This window comes from Neofelis nebulosa, chromosome 2 (genome assembly GCF_028018385.1).
Source record: "Neofelis nebulosa isolate mNeoNeb1 chromosome 2, mNeoNeb1.pri, whole genome shotgun sequence".
NCBI classification, from domain to species: domain Eukaryota; kingdom Metazoa; phylum Chordata; class Mammalia; order Carnivora; family Felidae; genus Neofelis; species Neofelis nebulosa.
Window position 1 is genome coordinate 39,182,901 of NC_080783.1, and position 23,702 is coordinate 39,206,602.

General features: G+C 41.2%; 1 protein-coding gene and 1 pseudogene across 6 annotated transcripts in view; one reads left to right on the forward strand and one right to left on the reverse strand.

Moving 5' to 3' along the window:
- Positions 1 to 23,702, forward strand: part of HECW2 (HECT, C2 and WW domain containing E3 ubiquitin protein ligase 2) — a 376,253-nt gene that overhangs the window by 200,876 nt on the left and 151,675 nt on the right. For 5 of the 6 annotated variants that reach the window (XM_058710579.1, XM_058710563.1, XM_058710589.1 and 2 more), the window contains exon 3: positions 16,090 to 16,197. In XM_058710579.1, the coding sequence (XP_058566562.1) occupies positions 16,090 to 16,197 (108 nt within the window). Of the gene's footprint in view, positions 1 to 2,274; positions 2,590 to 16,089; positions 16,198 to 23,702 lie in introns of those variants that run through there. The other variant, XM_058710598.1, reaches the window with a different exon arrangement.
- LOC131493766 (proteasome assembly chaperone 4-like) lies at positions 22,414 to 22,832 on the reverse strand (annotated as a pseudogene).

Consider the following 23,702-nt stretch of genomic DNA (forward strand, 5'->3'; position numbering starts at 1 on the left):
AGCTAAAGCATTCATTTTGTATTTGTTATTTAAATGTGTCTCCCTGTCTCTAAAATAGAAGCTCTGTAAGAAAAAGCAGAGGCTGTGTTTGTCTTGTTGAGAACTATCTCCCAATGCCTGGCACTGTATGCCATCATAGCGAGTGAAAATGCTAGGATGTTACATGGATGCAAATATTGTATTAATGTGCTTCCCATTTTACTTGTTGATCTTCAAGGTCTTTCTTCACACTGGGTTGTGGTTTGGAGAAATATTCCTTTATATATTTCTAGCATGTATAAATTTTGAAGTCTGACACTATGCTGTCTTGCTATACCTTCTCAATGCAGTAGTCCACTATGATTGAAGAGGTACAGCCTGAACTACCCGTGTTTAAGAAATACCACCTCTATGAAAAGGTGCATGTATGTGATGGCCTTAAGTCTAGGCTCCAACATCATCTCACATCCCTTGATCCACTTTATAAGTTTCTTGGTCAACTTGGAAATCTAGTCTCCTATGACAGTGGCTTGTGCTGTGGGGAAATAGATTTCCTTTACATAGGACAATAGCCTGTTTGACACATGTGAACATCGATGACACATGGACGGACCAGAGCCTAGAGTTCAGCTAAAGTGGCCTGTCTGGCAAATGTTACACTATTTGGAAGATAAAGAATCGTGGCTTGGAGAGCCAGAGTCATGGGAGCATCAGGTGAACTTCATGGAGAATCTGTTGGTCCATAACTAAGAAGTAAGCAAGCATTCAAGACTAGACGCTTTTGACTGGGGCTGAAAACAGAGATGCTGACATTGATGAGAAGTCTGTTGTTCATAGGCTGTAGCCACCGTTGATGCCAATAAGAGGAAATGAACTCATCCCTTCTAGATTACTTTTTCCTAAACTCCTTTTGGTGACTCCATCAAATTAGTGAGGTGACTGCCATCTTCAGGAGCGTTATCTGAGAAAGGCAGTGTATTGTAAAAGAGCTTGGGTTTGGGTGTTGGCTGTCATTCAGATCCAACCTGAAATCCTGGCTGTCATCACTTCTCTGGGAGCCTCTGTTTCCTCACCTGTAACATAGCTCTAATAACATTATTGACCTCAGCCTTGGAGCGCAGTGCCATTCGTGAGGCTATTTTTATAGCGTCTGCGATGTGTCCCTGGTACATTGTAGGCATTGTGTACATGCTTGCTCTTTGGGTGTTCATTAGCATACACCCAAGAATCTACAGTGATTTTCTCTAAGACTGGGCAGAGTTTACATGTCAGAAGCAGCCTGGTGGTGATTCTGGAGTGCCAGGCTTGCTGTGCCCACACAGTTTATTGCCAAAGCTTTGTGGCCCGTGAAGCTTCATGGCAAACTGTCTGGATTAAGGGACCAGTAGAGAGTAAATTGCATTCACTAAATGTAGCACGGAGCTTGAATCCAGCCTGTCTCACTTCACAGCAAAACGTCTGACAGTTGAAGATATTTTATCTTGCTTTCTTGGAAGCTTTCTGGAGAGAGAGAGTCTCGCACCCTTTGATTACATCCACCCATGCAACTGACACTTAATAATTGTGACAACTGCCCTGGGTGGGCCAGCTTCAGGAGGCCCCTTTTCCATTAAAGAATAATGCATCTCATCTGGAAATTCTTCTGCCACAACTTCTTCCTTGGATAAGACAAGAACACAGCTAGATGGATGTTTTGCATCCATTTTTTTCATTAAAAGTGACATCTGAAAATAACTTCAGGGTTGATAACCACAGTTTGGGATTTTCATTAAAGCTGTATGATGTTTCAGAAAGTTTTAGTTGATTTTTACAGTTTGAAATCCAAGTCCACATATTTATTTTGGATTAGTTAGGATGCTATAAGCCTATTTTAATACCCTAAACAAATTCTTTATCTTATTAATCATAGTAGTAAATTGGAGTTTCCAGGTAATGGCTACTCTATTCTTAGTAAATCAGACAGAAAATTCCCCTCTCTGTGATAACAGTTTGTTGACATCAGCTCACTCTGTATGAGAGAGAGAGAGAGAGAGTGTGTGTGTGTGTGTGTGTGTGTGTGTGTGTGTGTGTTTGTGTGTGTACACATAACTCATTCTTTGGAATTTTCCCAATAGAAAAGCAAAGGAAGGAAGCTGAGGGGAGGATGGGGTGATTGCATCCTGTACCCTTTACAGGGTGTGGCCACAACTGCCTCAGCGTATGGGATACTAATAGGTTATGTTTTTTCATTAAGGATGCCTGAACAGTGGTAAGTCTTGAGGAAGAGTGGGAGTGGCTCTCAGTGTTTTTTTTAGCCAGACAAGAGTATCCTGGCAGAGGTCTGCTCAAATCCTGCTTAGGATTTCATTTCTAGAACGTTGGGAAAGAGAAAGAGAAGCAGGAGCATCAGTGAAGTGGACCTGCAGAGCTCTCAAAGCCACGTTAGGACTCCAGACCTGCCTGACTTCAGTTCTGGCTGCTTCTATGAATGGAATTGCCAAGTGGGTAGGCCAGTGCATGATTTTAAGGAGAATGAAACATGTTTCTTCTTGCTGCTTCCAAACCAGATTTGAAATGATGATGGATTCAACCCTGAAAAAGGCAGAGAGAAACTTTTGGGGATTATGTGAGGTAAGGTAATAGGAAGTTCTGTAAAATGAGTTCTACTGTCACGTAATTTCTGAGTCTGACCCTTAAAAATTTTTTTTTTAAACTTTTATTTATTTTTGAGAGAAAGAGAGTGAGCAAGCAAGGGAGGGGTAGAAATACAGGGGATGGAGGATCTGAAGCAGGCTCTGCGCTGAACAGCTGAGAACCCGATGCGGGGCTTGAACTTAAAAACTTTGGGGTTGTGACCTGAGCTGAAATCAGATGCTTAACTGACTGAGTCACCCAGGCACCCCCTGAGTCCAACTCTTTGAGATTTACAGTTCTCTTTGCCTTTCTCTTTGAAATGTCCTTAAATGTGCTCTCCTCCCAGCTCGATTAGGGATAGCTATTAACAAACCGTGTGGTGTGCTTATCACATTTAATCACTTGACAACTCAACAGCCATCAGTACAGGTATTAAAGCATGTGAAACTTTTACAAATAAATATGCAGTCCCTTTGCTGATGTTCTAGAGCCCCACTGGTTTCAAATAAATTACTTTACTGTGATGTTAAGTACAGGTTCTACCTACAAGAATGTTTTGTTTTGTTTTGTTTTGTTTTTTTAATGTCATGCGATGGAGTCTAGATTTCATGACAGGTTATCTGCTTCTGGCCAGTAATGTTTTTAGACAGATTTTTAAAGCTCTTCTCTCATGAATGAGATGTTAAAGCAGATTTATTTGTAATGTAACATTCATATGGACAAGGATTCATAGACATTCACATTTTAGAAACTGTTGATTAAACAACAATCTTACAAAAACACTTGGAGGATAAATTCACGTTTTTGTTAAGATTTCCTTGTGGCAAACCGACCCAGCTTTCAATAGACTTTTGGAATCTGCTTAGATTGTTTAAGAGCCAGGATGAATACAGGGATAAGTTTCAGCTCTATCCTAATCCTTTATAAATTAAATGTTTTCAATGAAAAAATTTACTTTTTGGCCCTAAAATGCCACTCAGTTGTTCTCAAGGTCGGCAGGGATGTTATTTTTTATTGTCGTATAGTGTGCACCTGGCACACAGTGCCGGAGACCCAAGGATGCTATCATGCCTACACTGCACTGGACAGAACTAGCAGTGCCCCATTTAGAAACATACATAAAAGCTCAGTTTAATGAAAAGTAAGGTGATGGTTTAGTAAGGATTCAGGTGAGCGGTCCAACCTTTGGGAAGGTCATTCAGCCTCTGGTCAAGCCATTTTGGGGAGGCACCCACAGGGAGTAGCCACATCTGCAAGATTATTCTTTAGGATTAGTAGCAATGAATGTTCCAGAACGATTGCTCTCATATACTTCCAACTAATATTTTCATACTGAGTTTGAATCAGCTCCAATAAATATTTGGTTCACTTCAATAAGGGTAACCTCCTTCTTTACATAAAGTTAGCTATGAAAGTTCCTGATCCTTGTTGTATGAGCTCACTAAGATCAAAGGTGTAATTTACCCCCAACCAAAGGATGCTTTTGCATTGAACTTTATATTTTATAATGGTTGCACATTTCTCAGAATCTGTAGCTATTAGGTTCATGTAAAAGTAACATCCTGAAGCATCTAGAGGTTGCTTCTAAACTTCATTTAGTATTAAAAAGGTTTATCTTTGAGTGATAAATTAGTGTGTATATGACATTTAAAAAAATAATAATTAGGGGCTCCTGGGTGGCTCAGTCAGTTAAGCATCTGACTTCAGCTCAGGTCATGATCTCACAGTTAGTGAGTTCAAGCCCCACATCGGGCTCTCTGCTGTCAGCACAGAGCCTGCTTCAGATCCTCTGTCCCCCTCTCTCTCTGGCCCTCCCTTGCTTGTCTTCCTCTCTCTCAAAATTAAAATAAATAAATATAAATAAGTAATTAGAAGAAAGAAAGAGGGATATAGAATTAACACCTCATTGTCATTCCTGGCAACTTTTGAACACACATAGTACCACCCAATCCATGTTTCATTGTGTAGGAAGATGAGGGCATCTCTGCCTGTCTTTACTAGGCTGAGCTTAAAGCCTGACAGAATTTTAGGCTTTGAGTGACCTTCCACCTAAGAACTGCACAGACTGGTACACTCTGTGTGAGAGACTGTATTCACATGTAATGGCATAATGTGCTATTGGTGTACGTATGGACTGCACTTTTGTTGCCCACTCATTTGGCATCCAGATTAAGAAAACAGTCTCCAGGGGCGCCTGGGTGGCTCAGTCAGTTAAGCGTCCGATGTGGGCTCAGGTCATGATCTTACGGTTCGTGGGTTTGATCCCCGCATTGGGCTCTGTGCTGACAGCTTGGAGCCTGGAGCCTGCTTAGGATTTGGTCTCCCTCTCCCTCAGCCCTTCCCCTGCTTGTGCCCTGCCTCTCTCTGTCTCTCTCTCTCTGTCTTTCTCTATCAAAAATAAACATTAAAAAAAATTAAAAAAAAAAAAGAAAACAGTCTCCCAAGACATAAGTAAGCATACTTTTGTTTTATATATATTTATGAGAAATTAAAATAAAATGAATTTATTTAAAAGAAATTTAACAAGTAAAACCTAAGGAAATGAGATTGAGGAACTGTGCTTTTGAGTATTAAAGGAAAAACGTAACTTCTTAGAAAGAAGGAAGAAATGGATTAAGAGATTTTTAAACCCCACACATTTAGCTCCTAAATATGTGCCAGGTTCAAATACTGTACCCATGTACTCCTCACAGTTTTCTGAGCTTGGTGCTGTTATCATTTGATAGATTGAAGAAATGGAGTCTGTGCAGTTTTAAGACTTGCATAAGGTTATGGTTTCAGCAAATGAGAGAGGTGGAATTTAACCTCAGGTCTGCTGTTTCTCAAAGTTCTGGGATCTTAACCATCACCTAAGAGCCGCTGCCCGACAGCTTCATTATCAGGCAGTGTATTACTCTCTTGGTCCTTGAAATAAGTGATAGGTACCTAAAAACATAAAGCATACTTCTGTGGGTGAATAGAAGGCCCATGTGGACTAAATGCCAGTGATAGATTAAATATGTTGCGTTAGGAACTTTATTGAGTTACTAAGTGATGGAGAATCTGAGCTTTCTGTCTTGACAAATTAAGGTTGAGTGTGGGAAAGTTGGATTTTTGAGAGTTGTTTGGATAAAGAGGGGACAGGAAGAGCATGGTGGGCTTAGAGAGTGAAATCCAGGATGGTGGTTGGACTTGGAGAGAGCTTAGAGACGGATGGGTCACCTCACAGGGTCGTTGGACTGACGAGTCTGGAATTGATTGCCAGCCTTTTGCACTCAGGGAGGCTATTTATAGCTGCTGCAGCTCTGTCTACACAGGAAAGATGGAGACGGAGGAGGGTCACGTTTAGGTTATGATTCCAGCACTCGGTGCTGGGCCTGGGCGCGAAGCATGGTGGGCCATCCTCTCTTGCCCTCCTACAGCCCACTCTGCACACAGCAGCCAGGAGGATTAAAAAAAAACAAAAAACATGGATCATGTTACTCCCCTGCTTCAAGTCTTCCAGTGACCTCCTATCAGCATGGAATCCAAATTCTTCACAGTGGTCTAGATAGAAGGTGTGGTATAGTATCAAGGAACGTGCTGCACATACTAGTTTTGGGATCGTGGACAGATTTTCTAACGTCTCTGTGCTTTAGTTCCCATCATTAAGAATCTGATAGCGGTACCAACCTCAAAGGATTGTTAGAGGTGTCCGTGAACTGGTAAAGACAAAGCGGTAAGACAGTGCCTGACATATAAGCCATCTCTGAACTGCTCTTTACTGTCTGGTGTTCTGGGCCGTGACTGAAAACTCTCAGAAGGTATTTGGCAAAATGAGTTCAAGTGTTGCTTCTCACTGATCTCTTGGTGGTTCCCTCCCTGTCAAAATGAGTGTTTGGTCGAATAGTTTGGGATCAGGTATCTTACATGGGAAGTTGCTTAGCAGAGCATCTTGCCTGCTCAGTATGTCTGGAGGTGTGAATGTTCAGGAGGCCTCCTCAGGGGTGTGCTTAGGACTTGTCTGTATCACCCAGTGTGGATCTAGTGAAAGATTTCACGTTCTCCGAGTTGGGCTCCCCCACCCCTGGTAGATGGCCTGCCTAGAGGAGACATCCATAGACATCTCTCTCATACTTGCAGGTGAGTGGCCTTGAATCAACACACAGGCGCCCGCCCCGCCGGCCAGTGCAGCGATACACGTGCCTTTCAGAGCACACGAATCCCCAAGGCCAGACCTTACAGACTTGTCATCAGCTCTTCTCAGCCTCTGTTGCTTCTTTGTCCTGTGGTGTGCTGTGCCTTCTTCTCCCATCTCTGGCACAGTGCAATCAGCAACTCCTTCTGGTATCTACGGGAAGATAGCTACTCAGTTGACTACCTACCAGGCCACAGTTGTTAGTGGGTACATGCTCAGCTGGCAGTGTGGTATCAGGATTGATCTGACACTTGCTCTTTTTTCAACCAGAGAGAGCTTCAGTGTAATGAATTGGGCATCTAGGGAGACTGGGTTAAAACAAATGCCACAGTTGCAAATTCATGAGGAATTTGTTGATGAATTCTCATAGTGCTGCATAAGATTGGTGTTCTTGTGTAGTGCAATCCGTAGTAAAGACTCACCCCTCCCTTGGGATGTAGTTCAGATCCCAAAGTCATTGTCAGAGTTTTCCTGTCACATTGCAGCAGCAGGATTCCATAACCTGCCTAGAACATTCTGGTAAAAATTTTGCAAAAATTTTTGCAAAAATTGTTAAAAACAGTCAAACAGTTCCTGTGAAGGTGTGGTCTTTGCCCAGATCTATAACGATCATTTTGGGGCGCCTGGGTGGCTCAGTCGGTTAAGCATCCCACTTTGGCTCAGGTCATGATCTCGCGGTTCGTGAGTTCAAGCCCCGCGTCGGGCTCTGTGCTGACAGCTCGGAGCCTGGAGCCTGTTTTGGATTCTGTGTCTCCCTCTCTCTCTCTGACCCTCCCCCGTTCATGCTCTGTCTCTCTCTGTCTCAAAAATAAATAAACGTTAAAAAAAATGTATAATGATCATTTTGATTCAAATTGGAGCTTAATATTACTTTCCAAATCCCAAATCCCAGGGCATCTAAGTTTTGAGTATAGCCAGAACAAACCAGGCCCCTGTGTGATCCAATCATAAGACATATATAACATTGAATATAACATTGAATATAACTTCAATTTGTATCTAAAAAACAATTTAAAACAACTTAGGTGTTTATGCCATTTGTGAGAAAATGTGGGGAGGGATTACTTGAAAGCAAAATAAAAGTTGCAAGCATCATTTTTCATTTCTCTGGCACAATCTGTCACATGACGTCTTTCTCAAAAAATTCTTCACCGTGTCTTAACTCTCCTGGGTTGATTGATAGAAGAGGAGGGCTTTGAATATAAGCAGTTTTGTTCATATTTTATCTCCAGCACTGTATGCAGGTTTTGGAAATATTAACAGTCATAGAAACATTTCCAAATCCAAATTATGTTTGGATATGTTTGAGATGTCTGCTCATGTCTCCTATATATTATCTTAAAAGCCTATTCAGAGTCCTTTTTCTGGAATCCAGAATCAGGAAAAAAATAATCTTTTAAAGGTAATTTTTCACACTGATCTCTGTGTATGAAATATTATGGGGAAGGAAGAGTTTTTAAAAAAAAAATTACAAGTCTTTCTGCTTACATTATTTTAGTTTTTAGTGTCATTTTAAAAGAGAATTCATTATTTAAATTACTCTTTACAATCATGTTGTACATTAATATAATTAATCTTACTTTTCTAAGGATGAAAAAGATAACATCCTGGGACCCAGGCAGCAACAGTAACTTTTACCACTGAATTCAGCTCTAAACATGGCCACTTGTTTGCTGCTTCTGATGACCACTCATAGAACTAAAAAATGAACCCTGGGAGGTAAAGCAATATGTCTATGGAGCAGTGAAGCAAAGGAATGGATGAGACACCTTAAGGACTGGCTTAAATGTGTAGATCTTCCAAAGGATATCTCCATATGTGCCTCCCAAATATACATCAAACTCGGTAGATCCCGAGCCGTATGAATTACACACAGTCATGGGGATTGATAATTATTCCTTCTCTGTTCCTCTTTAACACTTTATAAAGTATGTACACCTTGGTCATAGCATTCTTCACATTGCATTGTACCTTATGTGCCAGTCTTCCCCCACCACACTGGGGACTCCTGATGGCAGGAAATGGGTGTTCCTTATATTCCATAGGGGGCAGTCCGTAAATGCTTTTCATGAATGAATGAGTGAACGAATGAATGCACAAGCTGACAAATTGGAGGCACAGTAGTCAAAGAGAAGTACAGTGTCCAAAACATCGCTGTGATTGCTCAATATCCCTGGAAATAACCATGGAACAGAGTTTTATCATGTGTGGTCTTTGTAGTATCCGTATCAGAATCAGCTCCCTAGGGTACTTGCTAGAATTCTGTTTCCTGCATCCTGACTCAAACCTACTGAACCAAAAATCTCTGGAAGAGCAGGGCAGGAATCTGCATTTTAAATGAAGCCTGCAGGATATTCACTGTGAGTAATGAAGTTGGGTAATCATTGCTATGGAGGATCAATTAGGTAAAGGGGAAGTAGCCAAGGATGATTTGTGACCTAGTGAATGTGCAGGAGATGTTAAGTCTGCTTACAGAGATTTTGTTTAAGGCCCTGATGTGTTCCTCCTAAAGATACTATGGTTTTAATGTAGGAAAAGGGGCCTGTTTTTAACCTTATTAATTAGACCTGAGAAAATTCTCTGAGCCACCACAAAACAATATAGTTAAGAGAGTTGTGTGTGGCAATCTTCTATCTCTATGCCTTTGTTTTCTGGGTCCAAACACTTAATTTGTTTCTCCTTTGGAGAATCGGACTTACTAGATTTAATTCCAGTATTAATAACAGAATGAATTGAAATAGTCCTAAAGAGTAATTAAAAAAAACCACTAAATGAAATCACTTCACAAAAGTATCATGGATTGTTAAAATAGGCAAGAGTGAGATTTTCACAAGTTTCCTTGATTGTGTTCCCATAATATTCATAAACAGGTATAAAATTATATTAAAAGGATTTTAAGGCTTTTTTTGTGTGTGTACTTTGCTTTTCTATTTAGAGAAAATGTACCGCCAACGAGACTTGTAAGAGAACAAAGAAGACATATGAGACATGAGTGGACAAGCTTTATATAAACCCTAACAAACAAGATTAGATTTAGAGAAGGTATTTAGGTACATGAATTAAACATCTTCAGTGTTACTTTTTTGTAATTATATTCCAGCCTGAAAGTTACCTAAGTCTCTAAAATATGCACTCCTAGAAAATAGACTATTTCAGTTGGAAAACAGACATTTGAATCCTAAAAGGAAGGGAAATAAGAAGGAGAATGGGAAAGGGAACAAGGAAGGTAATATTCAAAGAGCAAAAGCAAAACCAGGAGAGTGTGCCTCACAGAAGCTGACATGTTTTTAGGTTGAAAGGAAGAAGTAAAAATCAAGGCGAGAGGTGACTGATGGAGAGGATTGGGTCAAAGGCTCCACCATTACAGGGTAGAACCCTGTAAAAGAAGGCAAGGAGTAGGTATGGACCCAGCAAAGAGGGCATTAGGGAAATGAGACCTCATGTTCTCCATGGTTTGGATGCTACCCTGCTCCAAGTAGGAGCTTGGAAATTAGCTATGGGATGTGAGGACGGTGGGACAGATTTGAATATTTGTTAAGAGAAATGGAGAAAGGAAGTAACTAAGTATAAATGCACCAATTGATAATTGGCTTTAAAGGCCAACAACATTTCTTTGATCAATCAGAACCTTTATTTAGTGGGGGGAAAATAGATTTATAATTATGTCTACATTCTACTCATAAGGGATTTAGAACCCTTTCTTTGGTATACGATTTTATACTCAACTATTTTTCTTATTTGGAGTAGGGACATTTAAAAAAGACCAAATCACCTAATATGCATGTTAGATGAGGAGAAAGAAAAATAACTCCTACAGTCTGGGAAAAAATAAACTGTCCTCAGATATCCATGAAAAGTAGATCTCAGCATAGAAATACTGTCACAGAAGGGTGCCTGGGTGGCTCAGTCGGTTGAGTGACCGACTTCAGCTCAGGTCATGATCTCACAGTTTGTGAGTTGGAGCCCCGCATCGGGCTCTGTGCTGGCAGCTCAGAGCCTGGAGCCTGGTCCGGATTCTGTGTCTCCCTCTCTCTCTGCCCCTCCCCACTCATGCTCTGTCTCTCTCTGTCTCAGAAATAAATAAACGTAAAAAAAAAAAAAAAAAAAAAAAAAAAAAAAAAAAAGAAATACTGTCACGGATAAGGTGTTCTGGGTCTAGACTAGAATTGACCTCAACCTAAACAAAGTGTTAACCTACTTAAAGACGAAATTTTACTCTGAGGGACCAATTAAAATTGGTCTTCTTGAAATACAAGGAATGAGTCGTTTTAGCTGTTCTTTATATGGTGTGAGCAAGGCTGGCCAGAGGTGGGCCAGCTAGCAGCCGTAGGAGCCGTAGTAGTGATGGAGGTTGTGATAGTCGTATCAGAATAATTTGTCCTGTTTGCCCCTAAGCTAGTTTATTTATATGGACTTGGTATTTTCAATTAAGGGTAACTGCCACTTGATGGCAGGAATGCTTGTATCTGTCAGGGATAATGAATTATCAGAAACATAATCTCATCAGAGAAAAATTTCAATCCAGAATAAACAGTATTAATCAACTTGAGTATCTTCTATGTGACAAACACTATGCCTGGTGGGGAATGAGATCTTCCCTATGGAGATTTACAGGATGGTCTCTTGCTGTCGCATTTTATTTTTTTTTTAATTTTTTTTTTCAACATTTTTTATTTATTTTTGGGACAGAGAGAGACAGAGCATGAACGGGGGAGGGGCAGAGAGAGGGAGACACAGAATCGGAAACAGGCTCCAGGCTCCGAGCCATCGGCCCAGAGCCCGACGCGGGGCTCGAACCCACGGACCGCGAGATCGTGACCTGGCTGAAGTCGGACGCTTAACCGACTGCGCCACCCAGGCGCCCCGATTGCTGTCACATTTTAAATCAGAACAGATCCATCAAACTTCTGCTCTAGGCGTGCTTATCCTAATTCTGACCTATTTCTCATCATATATGGCACATTTGAGTTCCAGATGAGCCTAAATAGTCCTGGTACATTTTCAGCATTTTGCTTCAAGGGGATAGTCTGTTTTTCTTTAAATACAAACGTAACCAAATGGAGTTGTCCACATCCCCTATGAACCAAAGAGGGGAATTCAAGTCAGAGATATATGGCTTATCCCAACCTAACAGGAGCTGAGGGGTAAATTGAACACGTGACTCTAGATCTGTTTCTTATGTGCGTGCATGCAGAAAGGACAGAAAGAAAGAGAATCCCAAGTAGGCTATGTGCTGTGAGCACTGAGCCTGACTTGGGGCTTGAACCCACAAACTGTGAGGTTATGACCCGAGCCAAAATCAAGAGTCAGACACTTAACTGACTGAACCACCCAGGCACCCCTCCTCCCCTGTTTTTGTTTGTTTGTTTGTTTGCTTTTTTTTTTTTCCTAATTTATGCTCTGGATACATTTCTTGGTTAAAGGTCTTAGAAGCAAGCACCCATTCCTGTTCTCCCTTATTTCCTATTCACATAGTATAGTATTTCTACCTTGAAGTGGATGTGGCTGGCAAAGAGTTATCAGTGACCCTTCTTGGAATAAGAGATGCCTATAGTGGTTCTCTGTCAAAGTTCTTTTTCTAGGAATGTGTACATGACGTGTAGCTCAGGCATCACTTTCTGTTCGGGACTCAGACCACTTGCAATAGTTTGCATCCCATTACCACCTCTCATTCTATTTCTGCTCCTCAGTGGTCCTTTTTCCCAAGTTTGTGTCAGAAATGCGTACTTTGGGGCACCTGAGTGGCTCAGTTGGTTAAGCGTCAGACGTCGGCTCAGGTCATGATCTCACAGTTTGTGAGTTTGAGCCCCGCATCAGGTTCTTTGCTGTCAGTGCAGAGCCTACTTCAAATCCTCTGTCCCTTTCTCTCTCTCACCCTCCCCTGCTTGCTCTCTCTCTCTCTCTCTCTCTCTCTCTCTCAAAAATAAATAAACTTTAAAACAAAAAAAAAAAAAAGAAAAGAAAAGGAATCTGTACTTCATTTGGCTTACCTGATGGTTTTGGGAGAAAAGGTGGGTAACAGCAGAAGTGCAAACCTTAGTGTGAGGTTGCATTAACAAGTACAATTTTATTACTACTGCTTTTTATCGCTGTGATCCTGCTGATTGCTCCCTAAAGGAAGATGCAATGCTACTTCGTCTTTCCTGATGCCCCAAGAGGCAACTCTCACAACAGGATTTTCAGAAATGTGTTATGTGCATAGCCATGCTTCTAAAAAAGTATTTTGCATAGCTGGGCACTGTCTACTCCCGATGCATATATGCTGTTCCTTCCAGGGTCCGGCTTTCTGTGCCTTCCAAGTGACCAATAGCTTAAAAATAGTACATTTATTTGCAGAAACATAAGAATCACTCCTTCCACCTAAGCACCTCTGCCCATTAAACTATCTTTTAGAAGGGTAGCAAGTACTTTGTTGTCTAGCCTGAAGCAGTGATGCAGTCACAGGGATTCGGGCATGATGAGTCTAAATCACTGGTAGATTTTTAACAGGTATTTCTGTTAGGAATTGTGTTAAACTGCAAGTAACAGAAACCCAACCACAGGGGCTTAACCAAATAGGAATTTATTTTTGCATAGATAGCAAGAAGTCTGAAGGCAGGTAGTTCAGGACTAAAGGACTCATCATGGTTACTCCTGGTTTCTGGCTCTGCCATCCTTAGTGTATGGTTCTCATCCAAGAAGAGGGGAGAGGGAAGAGCAAAATAGGATTGCTGGGTCTGTCCTGTAGAGCTGGGAAGAGCAGAGAAAGAAAGAGAGAGTCCTAAGTAGGCTCTGCTCTGTCAGCACAGATGCCAGTGCAGGGCTCGATCCCACAAACCATGGGATCATGAACTGAGCAGAAATCAAGAGTGGGATGCTTACCCGACTGAGCCACCCAGGTGCTCCAAGTCCGTCCTCTTTTTAATCAGGAAAATGATAGCTTTCTCAGAAGTCCCATCCAGTAGACTTCCACTTACACCCTACTGGCCATAACTAGATCACATGCTCCCTTTAGCTGCAAGAGATTCTGGAGAGATGAATATTTTTAACTGGAAACATTGTTGCCTTGGATAAAATTGGGGTTTAGTTGGCAAGGAAGAAGCTCAGTGGATAGGCAGTGATTGAGATCTGCCCCGAGGAGCCACATGACATCTTTCTCAACCAGGTTTAGGTGACTGCCTTTTAAATATTGACATTGTTGGGGCGCCTGGGTGGCTCAGTCGGTTAAGCATCTGACTTCGGCTCAGGTCATGATCTCAGGGTTCGTGGGTTCGAGCCCCACATCGGACTCTGTGCTGACAGCTCAGAGCCTGGAGCCTGCTTCAGATTCTGTGTCTCCTTCTCTCTCTGTTCCTCCCCTGCTCATGCTCTCTCTCTCTCTCTCTCTCAAAAATAAATAAAGATTACAAAAAAAATAAAAAATAAATAAAAAAATAAATATTGACATTGTTGGGGCCCCTGGGTGGCTCAGGTGGTTGAGTGTCTGACTTCAACTCAGGTCATGATCTCACAGCTCGTGGGTTCGAGCCCTGCGTCGGGCTCTGTGCTGACAGCTCAGAGCCTGAAACCCGTTTCACATTCTGTGTCTCCCTCTCTCTCTGTTCCTCCCCTGCTTGTGTTCGTTTTCTCTCTCTCTCTCAAAAATAAATAAACATTAAAAAAATATTGGCATTGTTGTTCTATTTCTGTGATGGAATGGAGTGGTGTGCCTTGTGTTGTTTGTTTAGGAGAGCAGGTGATGGCATGAGTGTTTATGCTTTTCCATTCTTATAAAGAACAGTGGCTCCTTCTTGGCTTTTCACAGAAAGAATCTTTAGCTTGCAATGTGCCTAATGCAGATGGCATGGGAGGACCTTTCCTCCTAGAGTTCTTTGACTTATGAATATGATGAAAATAGTAGGCTCCAAGTGCAACCACGGACACAGAAGTCTCCCAGAGCTGGATTATCTGACTCCTCGCTATGGCCCATGTTTCTAGTTCTTTCACGCTCAGAAGCGTGAAAAAAAGGGAGGTTTTTCTTTTTCTTTTTTTTAAGTTTACTTATTTATTTTCGGAGACACAGAGAATGGAAGGGGAGGAGCAGAGAGAGAGGGACAATCTCAAGAGGGACGTGGGGCTTGAACTCCTGAAACGGTGACCTCGCGACCTGCAATGAAATCAAGTGTCCGATGGTTAACTGACTGAGCCACCCAGGTGCCCCCTTTGTTGCAGGGGACGTTTCTTCTCAGGCCTATTCCCTTGAGCTTGGGACCTTTTCTCCAGCTTTACTTTATTTTGGTGTAGCTCTTACTTCACCATGTCTAATTTATCCCAGCTCTCAGTTAAAATGTATCTTTAATCTTTCCTCCTGGGAAAGGGGTTTGGGGAAACAAATGAAAATATCTGACTTTAAGAGCCAGTATCACTGTATACATTTTCATGTGCCTGTAAAACTCTGAATGGTCTTCTTTTCATGTTTTCAGTTTTATTTTCTATTCTGGGCCCTAGGACAGAACTTCAAACTAGTGTGATGAGGGCAAATTATAGAATATGAATCCTTTCAGCCTTTGAGGTGATGGGGCAGAGCTGGGTGCAGCCAGAGTTTCCCTGCCTGCCCTTTTAAGTTATAAGCATGTCTTTCGTTTATCCCAGTGTATCCTACAAATATTACCCTTTTCTGTGTGCCAGGAGGTCAGAAAGCTTGGAAAATGCTGCTGTCAGGCTGATTCTTCAGGTTACTATCCGTACAAAAGCCTCAACATTCTTTCTCTCCTTTTCTTGTGTTGTTTGAGGTTTACGGCCTCTGGCCTTTTGTAAAAGATTATCCTAGCAGACATGGTGACTTGGTTGGTATCTCCCAAACACTGTTCATAGCAAACCCATACTGTGTCCTCTCTCATTTTCATAGCTTAATGCCCCCCCCCTTTTTAATGCCATTTTAAGTTCTATTATATTCTCTCAATTATGCTCTTCCTTTCTTTTTTATATAGGATTTTATAGATGAGAGCACACCCAACTCCTTTCTTACATATCAGCTCACCATTGACGCTGAGATAGTTGTAGCCTGTGTTCTTCCCAGTTTTGCCTTTTGGCAACATTGATTAACTGGGCCAAGCCCACAAATGCCAACTTCTTTCCACCCTGTCCCCAATTCCTCAGTATCAGTGCAAGGACAGAAATGCAGGGTAATAATCTGCTGGGAGCTGGTCAGTAATAATGTTCATTAATATTTCCCCCTTTATCTTTTTTTCCTCTTATTTCCTTTTTTCCTTTTATTTTATTTCCTTTTTATTCTCCTTTTATTTTAACTTGTATTAGTCTGAACTAAGGGAGGAGACATAGGTTGTGATTAAGCTGAAAAAGTGTTTGTTTGGTTTTTCCAGATGAGAATTCTCCAGCCAACTTCTGGGATTCTAAAAACAGGGGTGTGACTGGAACCCAAAAAGGGCAAATCGTATGGAGAATTGAGCCTGGGCCCTATTTCATGGAACGTAAGTACTCAGCGAGAAGTAGAAGTTTGTTACTGAAATTCCATAAATATACAGAAATCTAGGGAGTCTTGTCTGAATTTATTATAAAAGTTTCTGGCTCTGATTTTCATATTTATGCCATGTATCCTCAAACTGGGAAATATATTGTTTTAGAAAATACTCGTTAGAGAATGTTCACATATTTTGAATAAAGTGTATGTAAATATATATATGTGTGTGTATAATACATATACACATTACATATATCTTGTGAATGCATAGTATATAAGTCATGTTTGGTTATTTTAATACTTTACACATTTTTATATACCCTTGTATCTACATTCGTAATTCATATTTATTATATTAACTTCCGGGAGCAGAAAGAATAATTCAAGATTTCAGTTAAGAATTTTATTTGTCTTTAGAATACTTTGCTATTATTTTTCCCAGCAGTGGAATAACTGTTGCATTCGGGTCCTCGTCTTTACAAATAGATGAGAGAGTCTGGGCAAACTGCCATAGAGGTCAATTTTAAGAATAAGAAATTGGCTGCAGGTAACTCAGCCATTACCCCGTTGATCTGATGTTGTATTTCTTTGCAAATACAAATGCTTCTATATAGTACATGGCTCACAGAAGTAGCTCATCTCTTTTTATTTAGGGTGAAGGAGAGTATTTATATTTGCCACTAATGTTATTGAGAACATGGTGTGTACATTGTTGTAGACTAGATAGAAGCGTGAATGAATACACGATTTACTGAGTGGTTCAAGTTAACTTTTACATTTACACAGTTCTTCATTAATGTAGAAAATGGGCTATTTAAAAATTTTCTGAGTTGTTTAGTTTGTGTAAGAATTAACTTTTCTATATTCAAGAGATTTAATATAAGAGAGAGAGTGAGTGTATGTGTGGATATTAGTACTGAAGGATTGTACTTATTAAACCTTATAAAGTAAGGTTTGATTAAATGGGAACATGCTATGAGCTTACTTTTATTCAAGTATATAAATTTTTATTATATAAAAAGTTATTTTCAAAGATTGACATCTGTTACTTTGAATTGCCATTAAAGACATTAGATTATTTCTTCCACATCCTTACTGGTAAGTCAGCATTTCATAACTTTCTCTAATCATGTTTCTCTCTCCTAAGAACTATCTGTTTTTCATAGTTAAATATTTGACTAGAGTCTCTTGAAAACCTAAAGGGAATGTAGTTTTTAAGGGAAAATGTTCATGATATATCAATAAGTGAGGGGGAAAACAGGTAGATACACACAACATAATTCTAACTACTACCATAACATATAGGAAAAATTCTGGAAGGAGATTTGCCAAAATGTGAACATGGGTTGTTTGCGAGAAGGTGAGATTATGGGACATTTGTTTTTCTACTTATTATTTCTACTTTATTTTCTACTTTACTTTCCAACATTTGGCCCAGATGGCAGTACCATCTATTAATAAGAAAAAGAAGTGGGGAAAATGGAATGAGTTTACTTTCATTCAGTGTGATTCCTCCTTTGAAAGGATGCCAGGGTTTAAGAGGCTGACGTAGCAGAGAATCTTGCCAACTGAATTCCAGGGGAAAAGGTAAAACAACCTTCCTGTTCCTTCCAAAATGCCAGCCTGCTAGGAATGATTGCCTCCGGATGGACTGTGTAGCCTCATACCATGGGGTTCAGGTGAACACCGGGGAAGACGTTAGTATCACATACTGTTATAATTTGGAACATTTTTTTGTGAAAAGCCCCACTTGCAGATATTTCATTTGCCGTGACTGATTTTTTTTTAAGCTTTTATTTATTTTTGACAGAATGAGAGAGAGAGAGAGTTGGGGAGGGGCAGAGAGAGAGAGGGAGACACAGAATCCGAAGCAGGCTCCAGGCTCCGAGCTGTCAGCACAGAGCCTGATGCAGGGCTCGAACTCACGAACCATGAGATCATGACTTGGGCCGAAGTCAGACACTTAACCAACTAAGCCACCCAGGCGCCCCTTCCATGATTGATTTTATTTCTCCTCCCCAAAGCGTTAGAGATTCGTAACGTCCTGGCCGATCAGGATATACTAATATCTCTGTCTTGAATGTTTTTCTTTATGCTTCACTCTAGTGTTTACTAGAAATAAGCTTGACATTGACACTAGGAGTTGGGAATGAAGAGTAGGTTTTTGTTGTTGTTTTATTTTCTCCTCTAAATTCCATCTCAATTCTTCACACACAAAACTAGAGAAAATAAAACTGGAAATATTCAGCAATGAATTTTTGTAAGGACTAGGAAAAGTCGTGTATGTTAAAATCCAAGACGGTGAATGAGAATTACAGAAAGTTTGGTTTTAGAATAAATTTATCTTCATTAATCAGAATGAGGCCTCTTTCAGCACACATTCATATCCTTTCAACGTGTAAAAACCTAAGGTGGTATTTATCTAAGTGCTTAGTAGCGTAGTCCGTGTCTTTTAGACATCATTTTTTTTTTTTTTTTAACCCCTACAGCAGACCTAAGAGGACTTCCGGCACAGTGAAGTTTTGCTTGAACCTCTGGAGCCGATGGTGTGGAACTTCTAAAAATTGGGTGGGGAGGGGTTAGACAGCTTCTATATTTTCAACCTCTGATCTTGAAAACTTGAGACATTTAAAAACTTTTGCTTTCATTTTCAGAAAGAAAATTTATCTTTAGCTCAACAGAAGTTCAGGCAAAATAAAATTAAAATTCTCTGAAAATTGCCCTAAGTGCATGGGCAAACCTTGATCTGAGCCCCCTCTAAGCTCTTTCTGAATGTAAAGATGGCTTTAGTTTGTCTGGAAAAAAACCCAGAGGAGGCAGGCAGCCCAGACTTCTATTATTACAGGGCCTGCTTAAATGAATTTGAAGGACAAAGACAGGTGTAATTTTGGGCACATGACCTTCCTAGACCCTGGAGAGGAGGATCAGCTTCCTCTGCACCTACTTGTCACCAAACTGTCAGATAGTCCTCAGATGAACTTATGCTTGCAGAAGCTGAATGGGTCATCTTTGCAGGATGCATCTTGAGCTTTGAAATGTAAGAGGTTTCAAAGTGTCTTGTCATACTAGGATGTCTTTGTTATTCTTTGTAGTCTTTCATAGACTTTGGCCATTCGTTCATTCATTCATTCATTCACTCAGACCTGCTTTTGTCATTCCTTCATTCCTTCTATTCATCTGTCCATCTCTCTCTCCCCAGCCATCATGAAGTATTTATTAAGTGCCAGCTGTGTGCCACACACTATTCCAGGAGCTCACTAAATCCTGGATCAGTGAATGAGCTTAGAACTTCATTGCTGTGTGATAAACTGCTTTGTGATCATTGAGGATAATATCAGAACATTGATATTTATATAAATGATATAGTGCTTTCACACATCTTACCTGTCTCAGCCCTGGGAAGTGGGCAGGGTTAGGAAACTGAGCATCAGACGTGTAAGTGGCTTGTGTCTCTGATTGGCACTCAGTTTAGTAAGTATGATTGCCAGCATACGGTGCCTTGACAAAAGGCCTTTGCTTTATGAATGGCTTTTTGGGGAGGTAAGGGAGGCAGGTGGCCTTGGTACTGTTCAGAGCCTTTGCCCTAAATATGTCCATTCCCAAGCCCCTTCCTGCCAACATCAGAAGGCCTTTTTTTGCCCCTTGGATGGATTTGGTACTTTTTATTTCCACTCTCATACATTAGGTGTTGGATCCTGTTCATTTGCTAATCCTATTAGGTTTCCACTACCTCCACACCGGTATTATCTATCTTTGATTTTCATAATTGTTTAGCTGAGCTTTAGCAGAGGAGGAGGAGCAGAGCCATTTTAGGCTCTATTGGCCCTTAGTAAAGAGAAGATAACTTGTAGCAACATATGAATGATAGGTTAGCGGGGCACCTGGGTGGCTCAGTCGGTTAAGCATCCGACTTCAGCTTGGTCATGATCTCATGGTTCATGAGTTTGAGCTCCGTGTCGGGCTGCATGCTGACAGCCCAGAGCCTGGAGCCTGTTTCAGATTCTGTGTCTCCCTCTCTCTCTGCCCCTCTCCCGCTCATGCTCTGTCTCTCTCTCCCTCTCAAAAATAAACATTTAAAAATTATAAATAAATAAATAAATAAATAAATAAATAAATAAATAAATAAATAAATAAAAAGCATGTCACTGGAAATGTGGGCAGACTTCCTCAAAAGCATGAAGATTAAAATGTATTTACTTTTTCCAATTTGTGGCCTCTGAATAAAAGAGCCTGTGAATAAGAGTCATAGTACGAAGAATATAATAAAAGCACACAGGACAATGGTGAAAGTCATGTTTTAGAATTAATTGCTTTAATTGTTTTAGAATTAATAAAATCATTAAGTTGAATTTTTTAAAGATTATTCTTTTTAAATAAAAATGCTTGAAGGAAGAGCTTCTCCATTTCATCTACTTTATGGTTCAAAATATTCAGCTTCTAGAAACCCGGGGAAAATGCACACTTTCTAAATAGGAACAAGCTATTAGTGACTGCCTAAGTGAATCTTGTTGCTGTTTAAAGTGATGGATGAAATCCCAGCCTTTGAAATAAAATCATTTCTTGCACAGGGTGGCCTGTAGAATCTTTTTTCAGAGAGGGCTTGAAATGAAGTTTTATACTAATGCCTGGAGTTAATGTAGCTGAGTTGAGATTCTTTTTAAAAAATAATTTTTGAATAAGTAGTGTATGAAAGAATGTAATGTTGAAAAGATCCAAAGGGAAACGTATCTCCTCAACTTCATGCCCCAGTCATCAGTTTCTCCTCCCCGAAGGCAACCACTTTTACCAGTTTCATTTGATCTGTCTGAAAATATTTTATTCATATACAAACCCAGAAACACAATGGTTGCCTTAAAAATGCAGTGTCATAGGGGGCACCTGGGTGGCTCAGTCGGTTAAGCATCTGACTTCGGCTCCTGATCTCACAGCTTATGAGTTTGAGCCCCATGTCAGGCTCTGTGCTGACAGCTCAGAGCCTCTAGCCTCGAGCCTGCTTCGGATTCTGTGTCTCCCTCTCTCTGCCCCTCCCCCACTCACTCTTTGCCCCTCCCCCGCTCATTCTCTCTCTCTCTCTCTCTCTCTCTCTCTCTCTCTCTCTCAAAAATAAACATTAAAAAAAAAATTAAAATGCAGTGTCAGGGGCGCCTGGGTGACTCAGTTGGTTAAACATGCAACTTCGGCTCAGGTCATGATCTCATGGTTTATGAGTTCAAGCCCCGTGTCAGGCTCTGCACTGAAAGCTCAAAGCCTGGAGGCTGTTTCAGATTCTGTGCCTCCCTCTCTGTCTCTCTCTCTCTCTCTGTCCCTCCCCAACTTGTGCTCTCTCTCTCTTTCCCTCTCTCTCAAAAATAAATATACTTAAAAAAATTTTTTTAAATGCAATGTCAGAATCATGCAGTTATAGAAACCCCTTTACTTAGGAGCATGGTTAAGTTCCTAAACCCTGTTCAACTTCCCTTCCACCTCCCTGACCTCCCCTCCCCCACCCCAAACAAGCCCAAGGTACTATCTCCCCACAATCCCCCTCCCATCACCCCACAGCACCAGTGCTCTGGGAGATGTCTTCATTAAAATTAGTAAATTAAAAATTTAAAAATAAACGGGCTTCTATGTCTGGTCAGCATTTAAATAGAGGCTGCCAAGTCTTTATTGTAGTAAACCTTTAAATGAAAGTATCCTGAAGATTACTAAAAGGCACCAAAATATATTTCCATAATTCATGACTGGCTTTAGACGTTCAGAAGGGACCTCTGAGAGAGGAAGATGCCATTTGGGTGGTGCTTTCTTCCTTCCTTCCTTCCTAGGCTAGAGCGGGCCCAGCCAATGGCAGGTCCTTTTTTATTTTTTTATTTTTTTAAATGTTTATTTTAGAGACAGAGAGGCAGAGCACAAGCTGGGGAGGGGCAGAGCACAAGCTGGAGACAGAATCTGAAGCAGGCTGCAGGCTCTGAGCTGTCAGCACAGAGCCCGATGCAGGGCTTGAACCCACGAACCATGAGATAATGACCTGAGCCGAAGTTGGACACCTAACCGACTGAGCCACCCAGGTGCCCCCAATGGCAGGTCCTTATAGGCTAATGTAGGAGGCCTCCTCACCCTTCTCCTGTCTTGCTGCCCTCTGAGGCAACATGCTTTTTTTTTTTTTTTTTTTTTTTTTTTTAAATTCAGTCCATTTATTTAAATGTATATTGTACGTAAGTTACAAATTCTCACTTCTGCCACTCTGCTAGAACTTTTCTGGATAAGCCTCCATTTCTTCCTGGATCCTGTGTTTTACAAGTAATGTGAGGTTACTATCTGTGTTTTGAAGGTTATAGCTGACAAACATCTGTTTGTTGGTCTTCCTGGCTAAGTGCCGGGTAAGATCAGTGGAGGTCATGCCACAAGTGTCTCTGAGGAGGGAGGTAGACCGGGGATGGAATCATAGTGGCTGCACAGGGCCACGGCGAGGTTGCACAGGTGCGGCATGGCCCCCACCCACAGGAAGAGCCAGTGTGTCAGCCACATGACATGGAAGTGGACGAGCTGCTCCCACAGCCTTGCGCTGAAGTTGTGCAGGGAAATGTCCCCATCTGGGGTGGCCCCTCCATGCTGCCCGTTGGGCCCAGGACCACAAGCACCAAGACCCCGGCCCCCCACCACCATCACTGGCCCAAGCAGACCCTAGCAAGCGAGCCAACATGCTTTTTATAAAAGGTGGATTTTTTTTTTTTTTTGGAGAAAATACTCTTACTTTATATATACATACACACATATTTTAATATATATATTTCCGTAATCTGAGACCGGTAGGAGGAGATGTTGGCTCCCACATCGGGCTATGGAGAAACCATTCTCAGCGATCATTCATCGCTCCTTAAGCCTCCGTCTCCCCTGCCTGTGCACAGGGTTGGCTGGTGCCACAGGCAGCGGGCTCCTCCCTTATCTGATGCTCGGTCATCATTCATATGTTTACTGTTATCTGTCCGTGTATCTGTTTCTCAGAAGTAGCTTTTTGTTTTCATCTTGCAGTTAGTGCTTACAGACTGTAGCTAAAGTAGGAGCGTGAATGCCAGCTCCCCTTTCCACCCTTTTTGAGTCTTCTTCTAGGTTACCTCTCTCCACCGCTAAAATGTTTAAGTACGTCAATCAGAATGCAGCTCTCTGTCTTTTCTCTCTCACTCAGAGGAGACTGCATTTAGTAACACCATTTAAAAAAATCTTGAGTGACCTCATAAAACACTAATGTTTAAAGAGGAACACTCTCACCTTGTCAGGGTGGAACGTTGGTGTATTTTAGGGGACAGAAGTCTTCACTGGTGTTCTGCTGAAGGAGCCGGTGTGTTTCAGTCCAGGCACAAACGACTAGTTCTGTCCAGTACTGTGTTATTCTCTCTGATGACCAGCCTACGTGTTTGGTTCTGTAATGGGTGATCTGTGCAAATCCCCTTGGCTTTGCATCTAGCCTTGAAGCATTATGAAGCTGTTAGCTCTGTCGTGTTTTTGGCGATCATGTCCACAAAATCTATCCTGTGC